The 21,107-nt window shown below is 37.7% G+C and overlaps 1 protein-coding gene across 9 annotated transcripts in view; it reads right to left on the reverse strand.

Annotated features, from left to right (window-relative positions):
* dip2ca (disco-interacting protein 2 homolog Ca) overlaps nucleotides 1-21,107 on the reverse strand; it is a 109,188-nt gene that overhangs the window by 24,443 nt on the left and 63,638 nt on the right. For 8 of the 9 annotated variants that reach the window (XM_058765526.1, XM_058765523.1, XM_058765521.1 and 5 more), the window contains exons 6-18: nucleotides 19,574-19,699; nucleotides 14,800-14,934; nucleotides 13,787-13,906; nucleotides 13,285-13,482; nucleotides 10,021-10,112; nucleotides 8,339-8,449; nucleotides 6,435-6,558; nucleotides 5,450-5,559; nucleotides 4,008-4,110; nucleotides 3,820-3,884; nucleotides 3,636-3,729; nucleotides 2,784-2,903; nucleotides 1,307-1,421 (exon numbers count right to left, since the gene is read on the reverse strand). In XM_058765526.1, coding sequence (XP_058621509.1) covers nucleotides 1,307-1,421; nucleotides 2,784-2,903; nucleotides 3,636-3,729; nucleotides 3,820-3,884; nucleotides 4,008-4,110; nucleotides 5,450-5,559; nucleotides 6,435-6,558; nucleotides 8,339-8,449; nucleotides 10,021-10,112; nucleotides 13,285-13,482; nucleotides 13,787-13,906; nucleotides 14,800-14,934; nucleotides 19,574-19,699 — 1,513 coding nt within the window. The remainder of the gene's footprint in view (nucleotides 1-1,306; nucleotides 1,422-2,783; nucleotides 2,904-3,635; nucleotides 3,730-3,819; nucleotides 3,885-4,007; nucleotides 4,111-5,449; nucleotides 5,560-6,434; nucleotides 6,559-8,338; nucleotides 8,450-10,020; nucleotides 10,113-13,284; nucleotides 13,483-13,786; nucleotides 13,907-14,799; nucleotides 14,935-19,573; nucleotides 19,700-21,107) is intronic. The other variant, XM_058765525.1, reaches the window with a different exon arrangement.

The following is a 21,107-nucleotide window of genomic DNA, read 5'->3' on the forward strand; positions in this document are numbered from 1 at the left end:
TGGCCCAACTAGTTCTGATGAAGAAGTTGATTGGTTCAGCCAGATCTGATGGACAGCACTACGCCCCACCCACACATAATGTCCTCTAAAAGACAACCGTATGAGCTAACAGAGATTCTGGCAAGGTACAGCAGGCTTCATTTGAGCGAAATACATAAAACAGGGTGTGCCGATGAAGTATGCTGGAAATAATAGCTCTGTTCCAAAACTAGTGTGCTGCCTTGCTGTCTGCACACTGCATAGGAGCTGCCTTTTAAGGAACATTACAAGAAACTGATGTGAAAATCACAGTTGGTTCCAACAGCATTTGATTGGCCATTTTATTTTTTATACTTAGAAGCATATTGGGTAATTGCACAATGCAATTTTCTTTCTAAAAATTAGGTATCTTGGTGGCATAATGTTTTTTTTCTAACAGCCATCGTGTCGGGTGTGTACATACTGTTTGATGCTTTAAAATGCTGTCTAGGTAGGCAGCTCATTAAGTTTTGGAACAGAGCAGAAGTGCAGAAATGTTGGACCATCTAGAGCCGAAATGAGAATGAGATATAATGAGGAAGGAAATTATTACCAGAGCGAGAAATATTCTGTGAACCACATGGGCCAAAGCAAATGCGTGCGAAGGGTGAAAAATGAGGTTACGATAAGTTTGCTCTGTAAATCCACAAATAGCGATGACGTAACTTCTTTGATGACAGAAACAGCGGAATTACGTATCGTCAGTTGCCTTTGAATCAACTTTTCCCCCCTGACTTCACTAGAAAGTGATGTTTTCATCTGTGACACCAGGCTCTTTTATTAGCTTTCAATTCATTTCACTTTTTGTTCAAATTCATACAAGCTGTTCTCATCCTCAAATTTGTCGTGACAGAGAGAAGGTCTGTGAAAACGTCCAGCGATGGAGTTAATCCTGTGGAATGAAAACCATATGCTCTGCGTTCTGTCACGAGTTTGATTCGGTCACAAAGCAAAGATGTCAGGACTATTCAGGGCTGTAATTATGGAGGCAGCCTAAAAAAACATTATTTTCTTGTAAATGGTTTTGGAAAATTGCATTGAAGACATACACAGGCTTCGGTAAAGCTCTCTCGATGAACCATCAATTTCAATCTGTCTGTCTGACCAACAGAAAAATGGTTTGTGTCCATATTTCTGTCATTTTTCCTTTTTTTGGGGGGGGGGCTTATGAAACTCGTAAAAGAGAGACAGAAAGATTTAAATGTTCTGGATGGAAAAGTGAGAGTTTATGAATACGAGCTGAAGTTACAGGGTGAGTGAATGGTCAATGTGTCAGCACTCCTCCCACCTTCTGATGGCCACGGTGAGGGCTTCAGCTGAGCTGGCACATGGACAGATGACCTCTGGCCGCAGACCTTTACTCTGGAAGACATTGAGGAATGCGTCACACGATGAGATGGACCCTGCAGAGAACGAGAGACAGAACATTACATACTATAATGTGAAGCCTGTCTTATATGACATTTAAAAAAGTTTTCACCTTTAGAAGTATTCTAACTCTGTTAGGGTACAATGGGGAACATAGTTCTTGAAGTGACAGTTAACAGAGAAAAAAATCCAGTTTAAATGGGCCATATTGTATACAGTTTTAACATTTCAATTTTATTTTCTCCTGAAGACTACTTTTGCTATCCTTTTTAGACTATCCTTTTGCAAAAAAATTAAACAGACTGTTTTTGCTACTGTACCTTTAAGATTTCTATATGTAAATGACTTATATTGTGATCATTCACACTTTAGTCCATCATGATGAGCCAAATAACAGTATACATTTGAATATATAAATCTGTGTATTCTAATGTCATATTTCACTCTAAAAACTAAATAAAAAAGGAAATTATAAAATAATAAAGAAAATCAAGTCTATTTATATGACAATTAAATGTACTGCATTGTGACATTCATTTTTATTGCAATTAAATACAATTTTCTCTAAAACTATCATTATTGTGATAAATACATTTAAGAAATTAAACATTTCATTGTCATTACAGTAATGAAAATGTATTTTTATTTCAAATCAATGCTAAATTCAGTACAACAAATCATATTTTTATACATTATAATTGAAATTATTAAAAAATATATTTATATTATTATATAATTTATTATGCATTGCATTAATTATATTTTTTCAGTAAGCTACTGATAAAATATTATCAGTCCATTATTTTCCACATTTATTTTCTTTTTTCTAAAAATCCGTTTTCCATTCTGAAGCATTTTCCTTTTTTTTCTTTTTGATTGACGTGTATTTTTGGACTAGAAAGAGATCCTTGCATTATAAATGCTCAGCTACACAGCACATCAATATCTTCATCTCAAAAGACCAAGAAAAATCCTATTTCCCCTCATACGACCCCTTAAAACAGTTTTGCTTCCTGAATATTCCATCAGAAACACATTCACTGTATCTTACTGGCATTTACATTGGCATTTGGATGAAATAGGCAGCAGAAGGAATGTTTTGTCCTTTAGTGTGTCCATTTGTGTACTATGTATCTGTATACGTAAGGAAATGGCTTCTGGGCATCATCTATCCTGACTCATCTCTTCTGTGAGTTATAATCCCAGAGGCCAAATATGAGTGTATATACATTCATATTAGACACTTATGAATGATGCTTTTAGCTTGTTTGCCAGGTTGCTGGGTGTGTAAATAGCTGCTTAACCCTCAGCTTGTTTCCTCTAAGAAGAACATTTTAAGAAACACACAGGTGAGAGAGGAAAGAAAGGGAAAGATTTAAAACACTAGCTGAACTCACATGGGTTGGATCCGTCGGCCACCACCAGCATGCGCAGGGAGCTCAGGTTGACGTCTCTCTGATCTCGGTGAGCGACCAGAGCCCAGTGCATATCCCTTGACTTGACACAAGCTACTTTAGCTGCACACAAACACACAGAACTAGAAATATCACAAGAATGGCCATATTGGACACATACAAAATCATATCAAATCACACTGTCCCTTACATATGATTAATTCATTAAACATGAGCAGAACGAATTTCTGAGTAAATCTTTCATAAAGCTATCATGGTGTAAAGGGTCCCAGCGAGGATTTACAAATGATTTATACAGACATTTGCCCTGTTTATAGTTCATGAAAAATTAAGACAAAAAAGTTAAAATTTTAGGCACAAAAAGATATTTTAAAACAAAACAATGCATACACATGGATTTCATAAAGAGAGTTGAAAATACTGTAGCATATTAGTTGTTATTAATATTATATTGTTAATATTTTAATATATTCCATTATATATTTTTGGTTAATATTTTCTTATAAATATTCAATTTTTTGTTACTTTGTTACATTGGAAAGCTAGGTTGATTTTCTCAATGACGACACACACACAAAAAACATAACTATTATTAAAATAAATATGATTTAGTCTTGTGTCATTTAGTCAAATACATGCTGAGAAAAATTGCACAAAAATACTACATACTTCTGTGTTTGATCGTACTAACCGGACTTAGTAATTGGACTAGTTATTATGCAAAAAAATTATTTGGGAATATTATATATTTTTTACCATTGTTTAATCATATCTGACTTGGTGTAAATAGTTTTGCAAAAAATTAGGATTTAGTGTAAACACTGACAGACAGACCTTTATATTGACACACTTTCTGAATCCAGGACAGAGGGTTAACCTTCATCAGGGAATACGGGATGCTGATTACATGCATCATGTTCATGACACTCTGGGGAAACAGGAAGTGATATTTAACACCCTGAATGTGGAACATATGATCTTATGTTTACATTTTTTTTTTTTCAGAAGCATGACTTACAGTTAGGATGCCGTGCCACAAACCCACATCTTTTTTAAAGTCCAATACATTCACTATGATTTCAGCTGAAAGACAAAGAGAGAAGACAGATTTACTACATGATTGTCTGAGAAGGGAGATTTAAGGACAATGAACTGAGCTAGAGGTATAATGCGCTGTGTGTGTGTGTGTGTGTGTGTTGGACTCACCCTCTGTGTATCCACAAGACTGCGTTAGGGCCTGGCAGTGTGTAAGAAGTGCAATCCGTGTCACCGTCACACCCAAAACACTCCCATCTTTACAGGTCTTATACTGGAAATCATAAACAAAAGAGTGTCATAAATGTCAAACATTAACACAAATATTAACGCATCAAATCCCTTAGCAAACACGGTTTGCATGACGGTTAACGGACTACTATAGGGATGCATGTCAAAATGACTGGCGATGTCCAGGGCATATTTAAACTTAAAATAAAAATATCAAAATAAGAAATAATATTTTGCATAAAGTAGTAAGGCAAATTTTTGGGATCATTAAATAGTTTGACAATTTTCATCATCATAAAGCCTCCAGACATTTAACCTTTGAGGTTTTTATTCTCATTAGATTGTCATTATTCTAATACATTACTAAATTACAGTAGTACAATGTTTATTTTAATTCAAATCAGCACAAATTAGTGGGAGCACAACAAATACTACTATATATAAATACTTTACAATTTAAGCAATGTAATTTAATTAATTTTTGTAATTCTATTTATTTATTAATTATATATGTAGATAGATATATTTCTCCCCATATTAAATAATCGAAAAATAGCTTATTTGCTGTACAAAAATGATAATTGGGGGAAATGTGATTTTCCAAATAATATATATATTTTTTCATATTACTACTACAGTTTTTTAAATAATATTTATTTTTTCTTTACTGTACTTTTTTCATACTCCATAATTACAGAAAAAAGAGCTTTTATGAGCTTTACAGTAACGAGAATGAGATTTGAGAGGAAAATGTGCATTATGTCATGATAAAAATCAACAACGCCAATGGTCCTAAAAAAGGCTATATCTTCTTAAATAAAATATACATTCTTATTTTTTTTCTTTTGTTTTTAGTCGTGATATATTTTCTTTTGAATATGTTCTTCATATTGTGCTGAAAAGGAGTACAGTAGAAAGGAAAGCAAACATCGGGCCAACACTGGACATCTGACACCCGGCCACTTTGCACAGACTCTCAGATTTCTGGGATCTGGTGAAGAACATTGAGACAGCTCACTTAAAACTGGTTCAATAACATGAGACCAGCCCCACTCCATCAACCAGCATCTCCTCCTACAAGAGTCCCGATTCACAATTAAACAAACATTAATCATTTATCATCCATTATCCAGTGACTCTCTAATGGAAGCAGCTGTGCCCGGCATGCTGATAGGAAATATTGATTTCTGTGGCTCGAGACATAGAATATCTACCAATCAGATATCATAAAACAATTAAAGTGGCTGGTGGGGTGCAGCACATGGAAAACAATCCCAGACTGATGGTTTCCATTTCAGGAGAATCTTTGTATGTACAGCCAGTACAATGATTTGAATAAGCTGATATTTCCATAACGGTCATAATTCCATGAGTTAGCTCACCTCTATGTAGGCGGTGTCATTATTTGCATCTTTGATGTGAGGGAACCAATCACGTGGCGGCTTGGACAGGTGTTTGGATTCTGTGACGAACCATAGCAGCTTTGGCCATCCTAATGAGTGGGTGGGACCAAACAGAGAGAAAACATGAATATTCATACAATTCTATTAATATTCATGCAGCTTGATGATTCAACCATGACTATCATTTTCATTATTAGTGGTGATTATCATTCAAAAGAACGATAGTGAGTGATTAGTGTGACTGGCTAAATGACTATGTGCGTCGGGATGAGAGTAAGTCCGTCTTTTCTCCATCTCGGGCTAAATGACTATCCTCTTGGGACTTCTTAATCATTACAACAATACCAGACTCATTACCTCTACGTTTTCTATTTAAACCCTCTCTCGTCTTACTGCGGCCCAGACAGGGCAAAAAATGCTGACTGCTAGCAGTCTGGCTTAGATAACATAACACGCATGATACGGCCCATCATGCTCTTGATTTTCGCTTGCCGCCCCGCATAGACTCTCACTATTCTAGTATATTTTAAAATGCAATTTATTCCTGTGATGAATTTAAAGAAACTGAAGAAGTTGTTGAATAATTGTTTTCTTAGTGGACAAAAAATATTGTCATATAGCTTCATAAAATTAAGCTGATTTCATCAATCACTGCTGTCACATGGACTATTTTTAATGATGTCCTTATTATATTTCTAGGCCTTGAACGTTTCAGTTGCATTACTGTCTATGGAGGGTCAGAAAGCTCTCGGATTTAATCAAAAATACCTTAATTTGTGATCCTAAGATGAACGGAAGTCTTATGGGTTTGGAACGACATGAAGGTGAGTAATTAATGACAGAATTTTCTTTTTTGGGTGAACTATCCCTTAAAGCTGTGGATTAGATTTTATTCTGAAAAACAAAAGTCTGCCTACGTAACACTAGACATCACTTACATAAAGTTGTGTATGAACGGACTGACCTTTGAACTGTGGTATTTCGCCAGTGGGTCCTTTTGGAAGGCCTTTGTGGCAGGCATCACTGGTCAGAGCTACAGTAACGCCACAACTGCCCAGGAGAAAGCCAATCTGTTGACTTCCTGCATCCTAATACACACACACAGAAATAGGCTAAGACCAGCTAACATCCATCATCAGTACAGCAGCAAAATACACTGCAGGGGAGGTGAAGGCCTACTTATTACAGGCAGCACACTGAGGAATGATGTTTACCCATAATACTGTGCTTGTGTGCTTGAATATCTCTTATGTTTGATGGTGGAGTTTTAAAATCACCTCAACCTGACAAAATTTGGCCATGTCACATTTTTTACATAGTAAAATATCGAAAAATACCTTGCAACAAAATGCACCATGGTTTTTGGACATGACCTTACAAAATGCATTATGGTGATACCATGGTAAAAAAAAAAAAAAAAAAAATGTAGTTTGCAATATGCCATGGTACTTAAGTTCAAAAACTTTGGTAAAACACAGTTCACTTACAAAAAAAGTACCACAGCACTACCAAGTTTTTTTGGTAACATAATACTACCATTGCTTTTTGGATGTGTTTGGAGTATGATTTCAGGATTATGTTTTCAGTACCATGGTATTACAAAGTTTGGTACTATGGCAATATTTTAAGTAACTTGAAATATCAAATACAATTCAGTACTATGCTATATATATAGCACTCATATATAACTCTTTGTACTGAAATGCATGTATGTACATGGTACTCCATAATACGTTTTAAAAACATTGTAAAATGATGGTACTCTTCAGTGCTTTTTAATCAGTGTACCCTTACAAAAAAAATATTCAAAATTACCATAGTACTACTATGCTTGTATGTTATCATAGTGCTACATGTTAACATCAAACTAAATTGTTTTTAAGAGTACAATTTAAGGAGTACAGTTTCATGCTGTATAATTTCAGTTCCATGGTAAAGTAATGATATTACCATGTTTTCTGCACATGTAACATGGTACTGTTCTGATATTTTACAAAGTAACTACAAATATCATACAAATACTACTGTATGTAAATACGGTAATCATTTAATATCATGTACTGGTGATCCTCTAGCTCAAACAGTAAAGAGTGGCACATGCCATGCCAAAGTTATGGGTTCAGTTCCCAGGGAATGCTTGAAATTGCATATTTTGAATACATTGTAAGTGGCTCTATATAAAAGCGGCTGCCAAATCCATAAACATAGACGTGAATCTACATCAAAGTACCACGGTATTATCATTGGACGCAATCAAATGACCACGGTTCTTGCACAGTACTCTTCTGTAAGACTTATGCTGTGCTATAATTAAAAAATGCAGAAAAACACACAGCTGCTTTTGCACTGGACAGAAGTTTATTGGTTTCCGAAGTGCAACGCATGCAGAGGAAGCCAGAGAGTGTTCTGCCAGTTTCCAGGTCCTTTCCTGGAATTTTTGGGCGGACGAGGGATCAGACTGACTCTTGCCAAAGCTGCTCTCCTCCTTTACTTCGACCACTAAAATTCAACATATGTATCTGAGGCAATACCTCAGCCTCGAGGGGTCCGCGCTGATACATTCACCCTGACATTCCAAAAAGATAACGGATCTCAAAATTAGACAGCAGACCGGAGAGCGAGACACTGCATTATTTACAAGGCCAAGTTTCCAGAAGGCCTTTGTAACACTTTGCCATTAAACATGAATAATAAATATATATTAATATTTTGCACTGTACTGACTGTCAGGTTGGCATTCGACAGTGTGAGTCCATGCTGGGAAGAAGGATTGTGGGTAGGTGCTATAACTTGTTATGGTGTCAAAAATCGAGACATGAAGGCTTGAAAACGTGACAGTCATTCATGGTGGTATATTTAGAGTCTCACCTTTCGGGTAAGTGGCACTTCGATGGGTACGGGCACCACCTCTGCCAGCAGGCAGCCGTAAAAGGCGACCATAAAGGCAGCGGGATCGTTGTTGGGGAACACAAGAGCCACCTGCTCGTGAAATGATAAGAGAGGAAAGGTGTCAGACTTCAAACACGAGCGTATGCTAATCTGACAGGGACACGCTTTAAAACCGAGGCATGCGGCAGGAAATGCCACTCTGTCATTAAAGGAATGCTCTGGGTTCAAAACAAGTTATGCTCTATGTTCAGCATCTGCAGCATGCTGGCGATTACCACAATCATTTTGACTCATCCCTCAGAATGTAAAAACAGACAAAATTGCATATACTGCATGGAAGGTGCAAAGCATTCTGAAGGTTTAAATGTAGAAACGTGCAGCTGGAATGTAGTGTCATTTTGAGTTTTGAGTTTTTAAAGTGAAGTACACCCAAAAATGTCAATTCTGTCATTATTTACTCAGAATCATGTCATTCCAAACCTGTGTGCATTTCTTAACCAAACCGTTTCGCTTCCTATTGACTTCCATTGTATTTTTTGTTCAAACAATGGGAACCGAAAATGTTTAGTTACCAACATTCTTCAAAATATCTTCTTTTGTCTTCCACAGAAGCACAAAAGTCCTAGAGTTTTGGAATGACAAAATGAGTAAACAATGACAGAATTTTCATTTTTAGGTGGACTATTGGTTTAGGTTGTGAAGCTATCTAAGGGTGCTTTCACACTTGGTTTGATTGCCTGGTCCGAACCCGAGTTCGATTGCTCCCCCTGCCCCCGCTGGACTGTGTTCATATGATTTTATTTGGGTCCGAACCGTGGTTCGTTTGCGTCATCAAGTCAGCAGCTGTTTACCCCGTTGCTTAGTAACGACAGCGCAGGAGAACGCGGCAAAATGCATAACACTGCTCTCTGCACTTTTATATATTGACGTTTTGAACCATTTGTTTGGTTTAGAAAGCTTCAGTGCATAACGGCACTTACGTCTGTCTTACGAATGTACTGCAAATGCTCTAAAGAACGCTGAAGGCGAACAGAAATGAGACATACAGCTCACTGCTTGCAGCGCGTCAGTCACGCTCTTCAGGAAAGTGAGTGAAACACACAAACCTACATTTTTATCAAATAATACGTCATTAATAGCGGTTCACTTCCTCGATTTGGTACGATTGCGTTCACATCAGCAGCAAACCTTACCAGAGTTCACGTGAACCGTACCCCAGACCACCCTTTTTAAGCGGACTCAGGTACGGTTCGCGGGTGCGCACCCGAGGTCGGAAGACAGCGTTCACATCATCCAATGAACCGAACTCTGACGTCAATCGAACCCGGGTGTGCACTAAAAGTGCTAGTGTGAAAGCACCCTAAATCATCCTTTCAGCGATGTGAGACATTATTTTACACAATAAAAAAGTGAATGCATGCAAATTTAACTTTTCATAAATAATCTTCTTAACTGTTTAATCAGTTTAAAAATTAAACTAGTTAATTTGCATTTTAACACTTATTCCTTGCCTTACAGACTTCCATTCAGAGTGCATTACTGTATACCAAATTATTCTCAGTGGTAATCGACAGCATGTAGATGTTAACTGGTATTGATCATTCCTCTAATGAGGTGCTTTACTGAGGTGGTCTGGCTCTAAGAAGTTCTGTCACACTCACCCGGTCTCCTGGTCGAACCATAGGTTCCTGCTTGGTGCCCAGTTTGTGGAGGATGTTGTACGCTACTTTGATGCTCCGAGACCAAAGCTTGCCTGTGCAAAAGGAAGTACATGCTAAATAACTGTACTTAAGGGGTCAATTCACCAAACGTGCCCAGCAGCAGTGTTAATTTTGACAGCAAATTTTGATTTAGTTTTAGTCATAGTTTTTTGACTAAAATGCCATTTAGTTTTAGTCATATTTTAGTCATCGGAATTGCTTCTAGTTTTAGTCGACTAAATATCATAAGATTTTAGTCAACTAAATCTACAGTAAATTTAGTCGGCTAAAAGCTAATGGGTTTAGTTACAGTGCAATGCATTTATTAAGCATTTCTCTAAAATTTCCAAACTCATTATATAGGTTTGATATTAAGGTTTTATCATGATGGACACCGATTTAACTGCGGTGACACACAACATGCCTTAATATTAAAATTAAATGAAACCACTTCTCATAAAGAAACAAAAATATGGTCTTTTTTCAATTAAATGCCAATGGTTATATAGGCTTATTATGCATGCTTTATAGCAACTTGTTTACCATATTCTTCATTCCTTCAAGCAGACATATTTGTTTCTATAAATAAATTTAGATTAATCTTTAGGGCTACTAAAGTTTTTCAGTTAAGAGCAGTGTATGATTTTCTGTCTTTTGTTGCTTGATTAACATCAATGACTTGGACAATAGTAACTAAATTAGGCTGCTATCCCTTTAAAACCAAATGCACGGATGCAATGGATTCAATGTACTGATACACGTTCTCCCTACTGTTTACGTTCACTTAAGACTTAATTGACTGTGTTTATGTGAATACTCGTCAAAACGGACAATTCGACATCATTTTGTGTGTAATTCTCCGTTCATGTGACATGAAAGAGTACTCGCGCGCTGTGAGACGCGCTTTCTGTGTGTGTATGCTTGAGTGTCTGCACTCAGAAAACCGGACCGAATGGAGTTCTCTCTTGTGTCGTCAGATTTATCCATATGTCTGCTCTTCTCTTACTCCCACATATTGACATTTTTTAACGTTTTATGCGACGTGCAGCAAGTGTATTTTAGCTTATGTCCCGCCGGTTCATATGTTTGCATCTAACCTCAGAACCACGTAGCAGATTTGTTCTGAATGAATCTCTTCCCAAATCGTCCCTCCCTAACATTTTCGTCTCGTTTTTATTCGTTGACGAAAATGTCAATAGATTTATGTCATAGTTTTTGTCATTCAAAAAGAGTTTTCGTTCGTTATTGTCGGTGAAAAAAATGTCGTCAACGAAATTAACACTGCCCGGCAGTGATCAAATTTCATTGTGTATTCAAATATTCATTAAAGAGTTCGGTGGTGGAATTTTTTTTTTTAACGTTTTTGAAAGACATCTCTTTTGCTCATCAAGGCAGAATTTTATTGACCAAAAATATAGTAAAAACAATAATATTGTGAAATATTATTACAATTATTTAAATATCAAAACAATTGTTTTCTATTTTAATATATTTTAAAATGTAATTTATTCCTGTAATGACAAAGCTGAATTTTCAGCCATCTTTACTCCAGTCTTCAGTGCCAAGTGATACTACGCTCAAGAAACATTTCTTATTATTATCAATGTTGAAAACAGCTGTGCTGCTTAATATTTGAGCAGAAACTATGATATATTTTCAAACGAGCTAGTACATTCAAAAGAAAACAACAAAAGAACTGATCCATTCAAAAAAATAAATAAATTTGAACTGTCCGCAAACATGTTGGACGGTAGGGTAGGTTGCACGACCAAGTTTGACGTGAACATGAAACGCTATTGGCTGTTGCGTCTCATAACCAAAAAAGATCTTCCAGTCTGAATATGTGGAAGTGCAAATGAGATTTGAGACAAGAGAGGAAGATTTTCAGTGAATAATTGATTCAGCTGCCTTTTGTTCCTCACACAAAGCTATCATGTGACTTGAGAAGACTTTAAAACAGATATGAGTCGTATGGCACACTTTTATGCTGCATACTTTTTCTTCATTTAGAAAACTGTAAGCATAAAAACTGCAAGTAAGAAAAAGAAAAAAAGTGAACAGATTCCATAGACTGAAAGGCAAGCGAAGGACAAACAAAGACTGAGACCAAATGACTTGAAGTTTAAGCATCTGGAAGAGTCACACACAGGGTGTTTCAGCAGGTTATCTCCTCTGTCCTGCTGAATTTTTGACCTGCTGTTATCAGGATATAACTCATGGCTATGAAACCCCACTGAAAGCAAAACGGTGCAGAGATAGCGATCTTGCTCTGCGCCTGCGTTCTGTGGAAAGTTAATTACTCTTTTGATTTGGGCGAGGTTTTTAACGAGCTGAGAAGGAGGGTGATAGTCCCTGGTGGGTTCTGGGGAGGGGTTTGTATGCCACACAAACAGCCATTGCCATTAATTTTCTGCCTCACACTGCAAACCGAGGCAATGGAGGTTGTCTTTTGGTCGGGGCTTTAAGCGTCTTCATGAGGCTGTACGTGTGTTGGTGTGTGTGTGTGTGTGTGTCATTAAGCTCAGGTGGCTTGATGATCATTTTCAGTTTTTAGAAAAAAGAAAAGATGGAATAGCAATCCATTACAGACACACACACTGCAATCCCTTCCTCACACTCTCACCCGTGATGTGCTGCTGGCAGGTTCCTCAGAGTAAAATCAGCTGAGAGCATCACACACACATACACACACACCACAACACAACACAACACAACACAACACAACACAACACAACACAAAACAAGCCCTATAATGATCTCCCTCTCATGACTGAGCATATATAAACAAGGAGACAAGGTTATTTCTGTTAGCATAAGATGAACACAAGTATATCAGTATATTCGGTAGCCCCAAAAATATTTGGACAATCTTAAATGCAAAACAACATTTTATATTATTTGAAATTGGACAAATTTTGACTTATAATGTGTTTGTGCTATTTCTTTTAAATAAACAGATGCTACTAGGTTTAAAAGTTATGCTAAAATATAATAATAAAACAAAATAAAATATAGTAATATAATAATAAAAATAAGACATTCATAAATTACACATGACTTAAGTGTCCAAATATTTTTTGGGGTCACTATATCAGCCTACTGTATTAATATTCTTATTAATATTCTGAAGTATAAGAGAGAAAATATATTATTCTATTCCAGTATGGTTGTCTGCGGATGTTGGGTCATTATATGCATGGCTGTAGTTGAATAAGGTTATTTTACCATAAGTAAGGACGTAGAGGGGTTTGCCGTTGGTGTCCATGGTGGTCAAGCAGGGCGCTTTGGGTGAGATGGTCCCCCAGCGTTGCAGTGCAGCTTCTAAAGATGGTGGCCAATTAGTGACCACTCCTAGCGGTTCCCCTCGAATGGCAACCATCTGAGAGCCCTCCGGCCGTGGCAGGTTGGGGTCAGGCTGCTGGACTGAAAACAGAAGGGGCAAAACATGGTCATTTAGGGAGCCAAAAAAATTGTTGTTTTTGTTGAACTAGTTCGTTTCAATGAACCGTGAACTGTTGAATCACCGGTTCATTTGAAACATCACTCATCACTGCTGGTTTTGTGGTCGAGACATATTTAATTAAATGCTGACCACTTCTATTGATCGATTGATTCAAGATCAGAGGAACAGATTCAAAAGAATGATTTGTTTGCAAATCAGGTATTGTGTATGTCTCTATTTGTTTGTTTATAAGAAAAAAACTATTTTGCTGAGACAAACACTTACCTTCTAGGAGCTCTTCAAAATCATCAACAAAAAACTCTCGAAGTGGAGGTCGTCTGGGCTGCTTTAGTGTGTTCACAAGTTGCTGGATTTTAGCCGAAACACGACTGCTAACTGGGACTCCTAAGGAGGACACACACGTGTTAATGCACACGAACACACACAAGCCTGTAAAAAAACAAATATCATTCATACATGAATCAAATTTCCTGAATCTACCTGAATGAGCCTATAAACACACACACACACACACACACACACACACACACAAGGCTGTCTGGGTTTAAAGGACTGGCCATAAACAGATTAGATGGATGGCTAAATGTGCACAATGAAGATGTTCAACTCCCTGCTGTTGTGTTTACTTCCGTATCCAACACCTCAATTTTCATCTTACCCCAAACAAATCAATTTTACAAACATTATTGATTAATGCCTCTGACAGATGCAGTCAAATGCAGCCTTCAGGGGCGTCCCCAAGAGATTAAATTAAAGAGTAATAATATAAGAGTGGGATCAATGCCCTCAATCACAGCTTCATAACAGAGGATCCATCAGAGCAGATTTCAGACTGTTTCCATCATCTCCAGGGTTTACATACAGCTACATCAACCATTATAACACACATATATAAAGCGTCAGTAATTTGATAACATACAAGCATCAAATATCAACAAGTGTTGTTTTTGTATTGTTTACATACTATTATAGAATTACTGAATTTGTGTTCATTTTTATATTTCAGTTTTTTTTATTTTAGCTTTTAATAACCACCATTGTGTCCTTAACCCCAGGTTGCTGCAGGGGGACTATATGCAAGTTGCTCTGAATAAAACCATCTGCCAAAATAAATAAAGTTAGGGTGGAATAGAAATGCTAGATGGGCTGTCAAAATGATTGAGGAAAATGGATGATGTAAATCTTTCAAAGCTCATTGTGATTTTTGAAATGAAAACGTCATTACTGTTTCTAAAACATCACTCCTTTACTTTCACACACATTTCTCGTGCCCTCACCATCTCCGGTCTCCATGAGTTCGGCATTGCCATATTTGGGTGTGGTCCGGGGTACGGTGGACACCTGTGGCCTCTCCACCTGAACGGGATGTTCGGAGGTGTAGGTGGTGACGTCCGGAGGGGCTGAGTGATTCTCTGGGTTTGGGAAGATGAAGAGGAATCAAAATGCAGAATGAGAAACTCCAGCTCAAGTGGTTTTGAGCAATGGGAAGCTGGTGTATAACTGGTCCAAATGGGTTATTCACTGTATCATATATATTGACCAAAAATGATCAACTTGAACCAGCAATAAACCAGTTAAAACTGATCTGTTGCAGCTGATGACCAACTTGGACCAGCTTCAAACCAATTATCATGTTCCAGAAAATGTATGGCTTGTTCATCAAGTTGGTCATTGGCTGATCCACCTACTGTTTAGTATACAGTGAATAACCAGCTTGACCAGCCAATGACCAACTTGAACACCCTATAAACCAACTGGTAACTGTTTTTTTGCAGCTAATAACCAACTTGGACCAGTTTTAAACCAGCTGTCATGTTTCAAAAATTTACATCTGGTTCAAATTGGTCTGATCAGTCTATGTTATATAGAGCATAACTAGCTTGACCAACCAATGACCAAACTGAACTGCCTATAAACCAACTGGTGACTGGTTTGGTGCAGCTAATGACCAACTTGGACCAGCTTTAAACCAGCTATCATGTTTCAAAAATGTATAGCTGTTTCAAGTTGGTCATTGGCTGATCAATCTATATTAGACAGAGCAAAACCAACTTGAACAACTAATGACCAACTTGAACTACCTATAAGCCAATTGGTAACTGGTTTGTTGCAGGCTGACCAATCTATATTATACAGCAAATAACCAGTCAATCTGAGTTGGCCACTGACCAGCCAATGACTAACTTGAAAACCTATAAGCAGCTAATGACAAACTTTAAACCAGCTATCATGTTCCAAAAAAAAAAAAGTCAATTGGTCATTGACTCTTCCATCTATATTATACAGTAAGTATCCAGCTTGACCTGCTATTGACTAACTTGAACCACCTACAAGCCAACTGGTAACTGATCTGTTGCAGCTAATGACGAATTTGGACCAGCTTTAAACCAGCTATCATATTCCAAAAAATTACATCTGGTTCATGTTTGTCATTGGCTGATCAGTCTATGTTATACAGAGCATAACTAGCTTGACCAACCAATGACCAAATGCAACCGCCTATAAACCAACTGGTTTGTTGTTCTAACAGGATTTCAGTCCTACCTGGCTTTGATACAGAGCCCTGACACACTTGGCACATTGTTTACGATTAAAAGTAAGAGGGTTGGGGGCAGACAGGAAGTGATTTTGAGCGAACTATGTACATGTCTCAGAGAAAGAGACGGATGGAACGCAAGAGACACAGAGGAAAGCTTTTTCATCCTTTCCTTAATTACAGTCCCTTTTACTTCCACTCGGTGAGTCCGCTGGGCTTCTCTCTCACCGTTCACCCTCCCCTTCCGATCATAAATTCTCAGCTGTCTGCGGCCTCTTTCTCATTCCCCTCAGCTCGCTTCTGAAATGTCTCTTTCACATTCAGTGCCCTTGGCCACCACATATTACCATTATGATATAGCTACAGAGTTTGTGCGGTCTAACGTTTGAGTAAATAAATGTCATTTACCTTTTTTGCACAATTTCAAACGGCAGATGTCAATGGGTGAGCCTTTAACTAAAAGCTCATAAAGTTTCCTTCCATTAAATCCTGTGCTCCAATCGAGCCATTTGGAGAGAAATAACCGTCCATGTGTAATTTCGACACCGGGAATGAGGAGAATGCCAATGAGGCGGCGCTATTCCTCCTCCACCATAAAACACCCAAAACGGCCCTAACAGAAACGTCCACTGTGATCAAGGACGACATAGTTCGAGGCTTTTAGCTGCTTAGCTTTAGTTCAGCATAGATGGGTTTCAATGTAATAAAGTTTTACGCAGACCCTGAGTTTGTATCCGACTGATATGATACATTAATATCATAACTAGATTGGTGTATTTCAGTAGAGAATCACAGTTAATTTATAGCTCTATTTCTTCATAAATCAGATTGTTTCTAACTGACTTTATAAATAAATATATAAATATATAGCATTATCATGTATAAATATAAATCGAAGTATTAGTCATATATCTGGGAGAGATAAGTCAAGCTGTCACTAGTGGCGACAGAATGAACGTGAGTGAGCGAGATGCCTCCTGTCTGAGGAATCGTGCCAAGCACAGAAGGGGACTGTGATGGAGAATGTGACTAAGGAAGAGCACAACCCCTGGACTTGGCTTCCACCCACCATCAGCACTACTTCTACTCTCTCTCATCTCCTGAAGGACTGATGTGACTACCAGTGTAGCTTTTTTAGTGAATCAAAAACATAAAATATTACTAGTGAAGGTCATTGCACACTGAGTCCGAGTTATACTTTTTTTTTAGTGGATCAAAACATACAGCATGAACAGTGTATTCTAATTCCCAAATAAATGACTCCTATGTGTCAGTTTTTTTTAATGAATCAAAAACAAAAACTGAGATCGGTGTAGTATGAATCATGAAAAACTGATTCTTAAGAACTGGTTCTTTTCGTACTTTTTGCGAATTAAAAACACAGTGCCACGTGTGGCTCAATTCTCAAACAAATGAATCTTGTGAGCCTTTCTTATTAGCGAATCAAAAACAAACAGCACGACCTATAAGCTGGTTGTTTTTAATGAATCAAACACAAACAGTGTGACCAGTGCAGACTGATTCATGATCAAACGACTCTTGAATCAATAACATACATCATGACATGTGGCGCCCAAATCCTGAAACAAATGACTCTTCTGAGCCCGCTCTTTTAAAGAACAGTTCAAAAAGACAAGTTACTAGTCTGAAAACTGTAAAAATATGTAAGTAAAATTATTAAAATATAACAAAATCAGAATGAAATCAAATTTGTGAATCTGAATCGAAATTGGGAAATCGATCTCTAGCTCTAATCTCCTGTCTCCTGACTCCCTCCCTGTGCCTTATATTCGACCTTCCTGCCTTGTATTCCACCTCATCTCCTGCTTCATCACTAGCCTCCCTGCCTCATCTCCTGCCTCTATCATCAGTGATGAGTGTACGAGAAAACACCCAGCAGCTAGAGTGCTTACGTAACAGGCTGAAAATAACCCACATCCAAACTCTCTCCCTCTTTCACTCTCCCTTTCTCTCTCTCTCTTCACCCCACCCCCTGCTCTTCAGTGACACGGACACTAATGTGCTGGAAAAGGAGTTTCCTCAAAGCCCAGAGGTGCTCGTAGGAGGACAAATAAAAATGACGTCTTGCGTCACGTGAGGGAACCCGCTGGCAAATCTGCGTCACGGAGACAAGAAAACCCCAGACAAACACAATCCTTCTAGTCTGGAGGGATGGATAAGAAATATTACAGTCAATTTTCATTTATCATTCTACTAAAATGTAAACAGTTTTGATTCAATTACTGTTCAAAACGTTGCCTATAAATAGAGTATTGTAAATTACATCAGCAGTTTATCGAAATACCAATACACACTACCGTTTAAAAGTTTGGGGTCTGTGAAATTTTTATATTTTTGAAATATGTGCACCAAGGCTGCATTTATTTAATCAAAAATACAGTAAAACAGTAATATTGTGAACAATTACTACATTTTAAAATAACTTCTATTTGAATATAAAGTTGAATTTTAAAATGTATTCCTGTGAGGCAAAGCTGAATTCACTGTCACTTTTGATGAAATTAATGCATCCTTGTTAAATAAATGCATTACTTTCTTTAAAAATAAATAAATAAATCTTACTGACCCCAAACCTTTGAATAGTAGTCAGTATGTTTCAATGTGAAAATAAGTTCAACGGTTCTACACTAGTTAAACAGTAAACATTTCAAATGTCAATGCAATTTACAACATTTAAACAAATAATCATGCAAATTTAACAGATAAATACACAGATAGTGACAACACACAGTTAAAGCAATAGTGCACACAGAAAAGATAATTCTGCCATTATTCACTTACCCTCATGTCATTCCTTTTTATTGGAAAAATAACTTAATTTCATTCTGTTTCTCACATAAATTTATCATATGTCTTCAGAAGACTTGGAATATTGTATAAGATTTGTATTTTGTACTGTTTATTTTACGATGATTGTATGGTGCCCCTGGTCACCATAACTTTCATTCTATGGAAAAAAGCAGCATGAACATTCTTTAAAATTTCTCATTTTATTTCCATGGAAGTCAGATTGGCTAAGAAAGACATAAAGGGTAAATGATGACAGAATTAAAATTTTTAAGTGAACTATTCTTAAAAAAACACAAGGTCAGGAAAGAACAACAACGATAAGCACATAGAGACAAAGAATGGACATCTAAAAGCAGACTGAAAGCCTGAAAACAGCATTTCACACTTTATAATTTAATAAAAAAACCATATATATTTAGAAAAAAACACAAGGTACACAGTCACTACTAACAGATAGACCAAATCTCAAATACAACAGAACTGTCGTCAGATAGTTTCTCTCACTTATTCGTACATACACAGCAGAATTGACGTTTAGACACATCAGGTCATAAAATTTACAGCACACGACTCCAAACACAAACACACCGAGGGGCCCATCGTCCCTCAGACTCCAGAGAGAACTACACGGAGGACACAGAGACGTTCTAGATGATCGGATGATTGGGGGAAGTGTGTGTGTGCATTGGGGGGCATATACTGACCCTCGGACTCCAAGGGCGGTGGCCAGAGAAGATCTGATCCGAACTCACAGGAGCGCCGCAGCGAGTTTCCATTCTCTGCTACACCGAGCATAGTTTTCCTCTTCAACGAGAGGTGAGCGATCGGCCCTGGATGGGGAAGGGAGGAAGGGGGAGAACCAGAACCTTAGAGCCGTCCGCTTCCTCGCTGACCGCAGGTATGGATGGGGCAGGAGGGACGGGGGCTGATGAGCCGAGCATGGGCAGTGCCATGTTCCCAACAGAGTCCCGAGGACTCTGGATATCTTGCATGGAGGGGGAAGGGGGGGGACGGGACGGAGGAGGTGGGAATGATTGAGCATTCCTAAAGGAGCACCCACACTGCCATGTTTCTCCCAACGGTACGAGACAAATATGGGACATAAGCAACAACCTGGGAAGCACTGGCAAAACTTGTTCTTGGTCCAATGGGTTTAAAAATGTCCCAAAGATCCTTGCTGTGTTACTAAATATGCACTAACTATGTTCTGAGAGCTCCGAACACGACTGACTCTCTTGAGGTCGGTTGTCTGCTTTTAGATGGTACCACAACATTATCATGTGGGAGGACAAAAAGGAAGTGAGGGAGAGAATCGAAAGGCTCTTTTACACGGTAATCACGAGTTCCCAGTTTGTTGTTGGAGGCGGCACTGAAAGCTCGCCAAGATTATGTGTCACTGACCAATCAGAATATTTTATGTGTCTTTATTCACCAACCAATCAAACTTTGTTTAGTTTTTATGTTTTTTGTCACTTTCAGAGATAATGCGTCTAAAATCGCTCCCTGCTGCCCACGCAATGTGAATGAGTAAAAGAATGAGCGTTTTCAGACACAGCAAATGTCAGCCCACCAATCACATTTATTTCTATTCATGGTTAGCCTATTTTATTTATTTTGCTATTTGGTTTCCTGCAGAACAAAAACAGCCTACATTGGTTTGCTGGTCTACAGCTGGTCTTTTTAGATGGGTTTTAGGCACTTTTCAGCTGGTAAAACTAGCTAAACCAGCTAAAACCAGCTTGGCCAATCTGGCAGACCAGGTAGATCAGATTAAAAACTGGTTCACACCAAGGAACTGTAAAGATAACTAAATCTAAAGGTTTAATAATCATCCTAATTCTATGAGAATAGTGGAGGCCACGCCACAACTATAACAATAATGACCAAGAACAACAATATCGTTGAAATCAATTTCAGAATGATTTTTTCTAGCTGATGAATGACGGTAACATTGACAGCCAATCAGAATCTAGATGACATTAAATAGCTCAAGCATTTAAATTGGGAGACAAGATTCAAGGCCCGTTTAGGTGAGAACGCTAATATAGTTATATTTATAGTTTTCATTCTTGGTGCGAATGGGCCTTAAAAAAAGATTTTTAGCAGGACAGTGTAATTCTACAACTTAGAAGCAACACAGAATATAATTTACAGTAACCGCTTCATTGTGAGATGTTTTTACTCACTAGCATTGAGCTAAATCAGTAGCAGGCAACTTTTGCAAGCGTTTGTGAGTAT

The sequence above is a fragment of the Onychostoma macrolepis genome, chromosome 24, assembly GCF_012432095.1.
Source record: "Onychostoma macrolepis isolate SWU-2019 chromosome 24, ASM1243209v1, whole genome shotgun sequence".
NCBI classification, from domain to species: domain Eukaryota; kingdom Metazoa; phylum Chordata; class Actinopteri; order Cypriniformes; family Cyprinidae; genus Onychostoma; species Onychostoma macrolepis.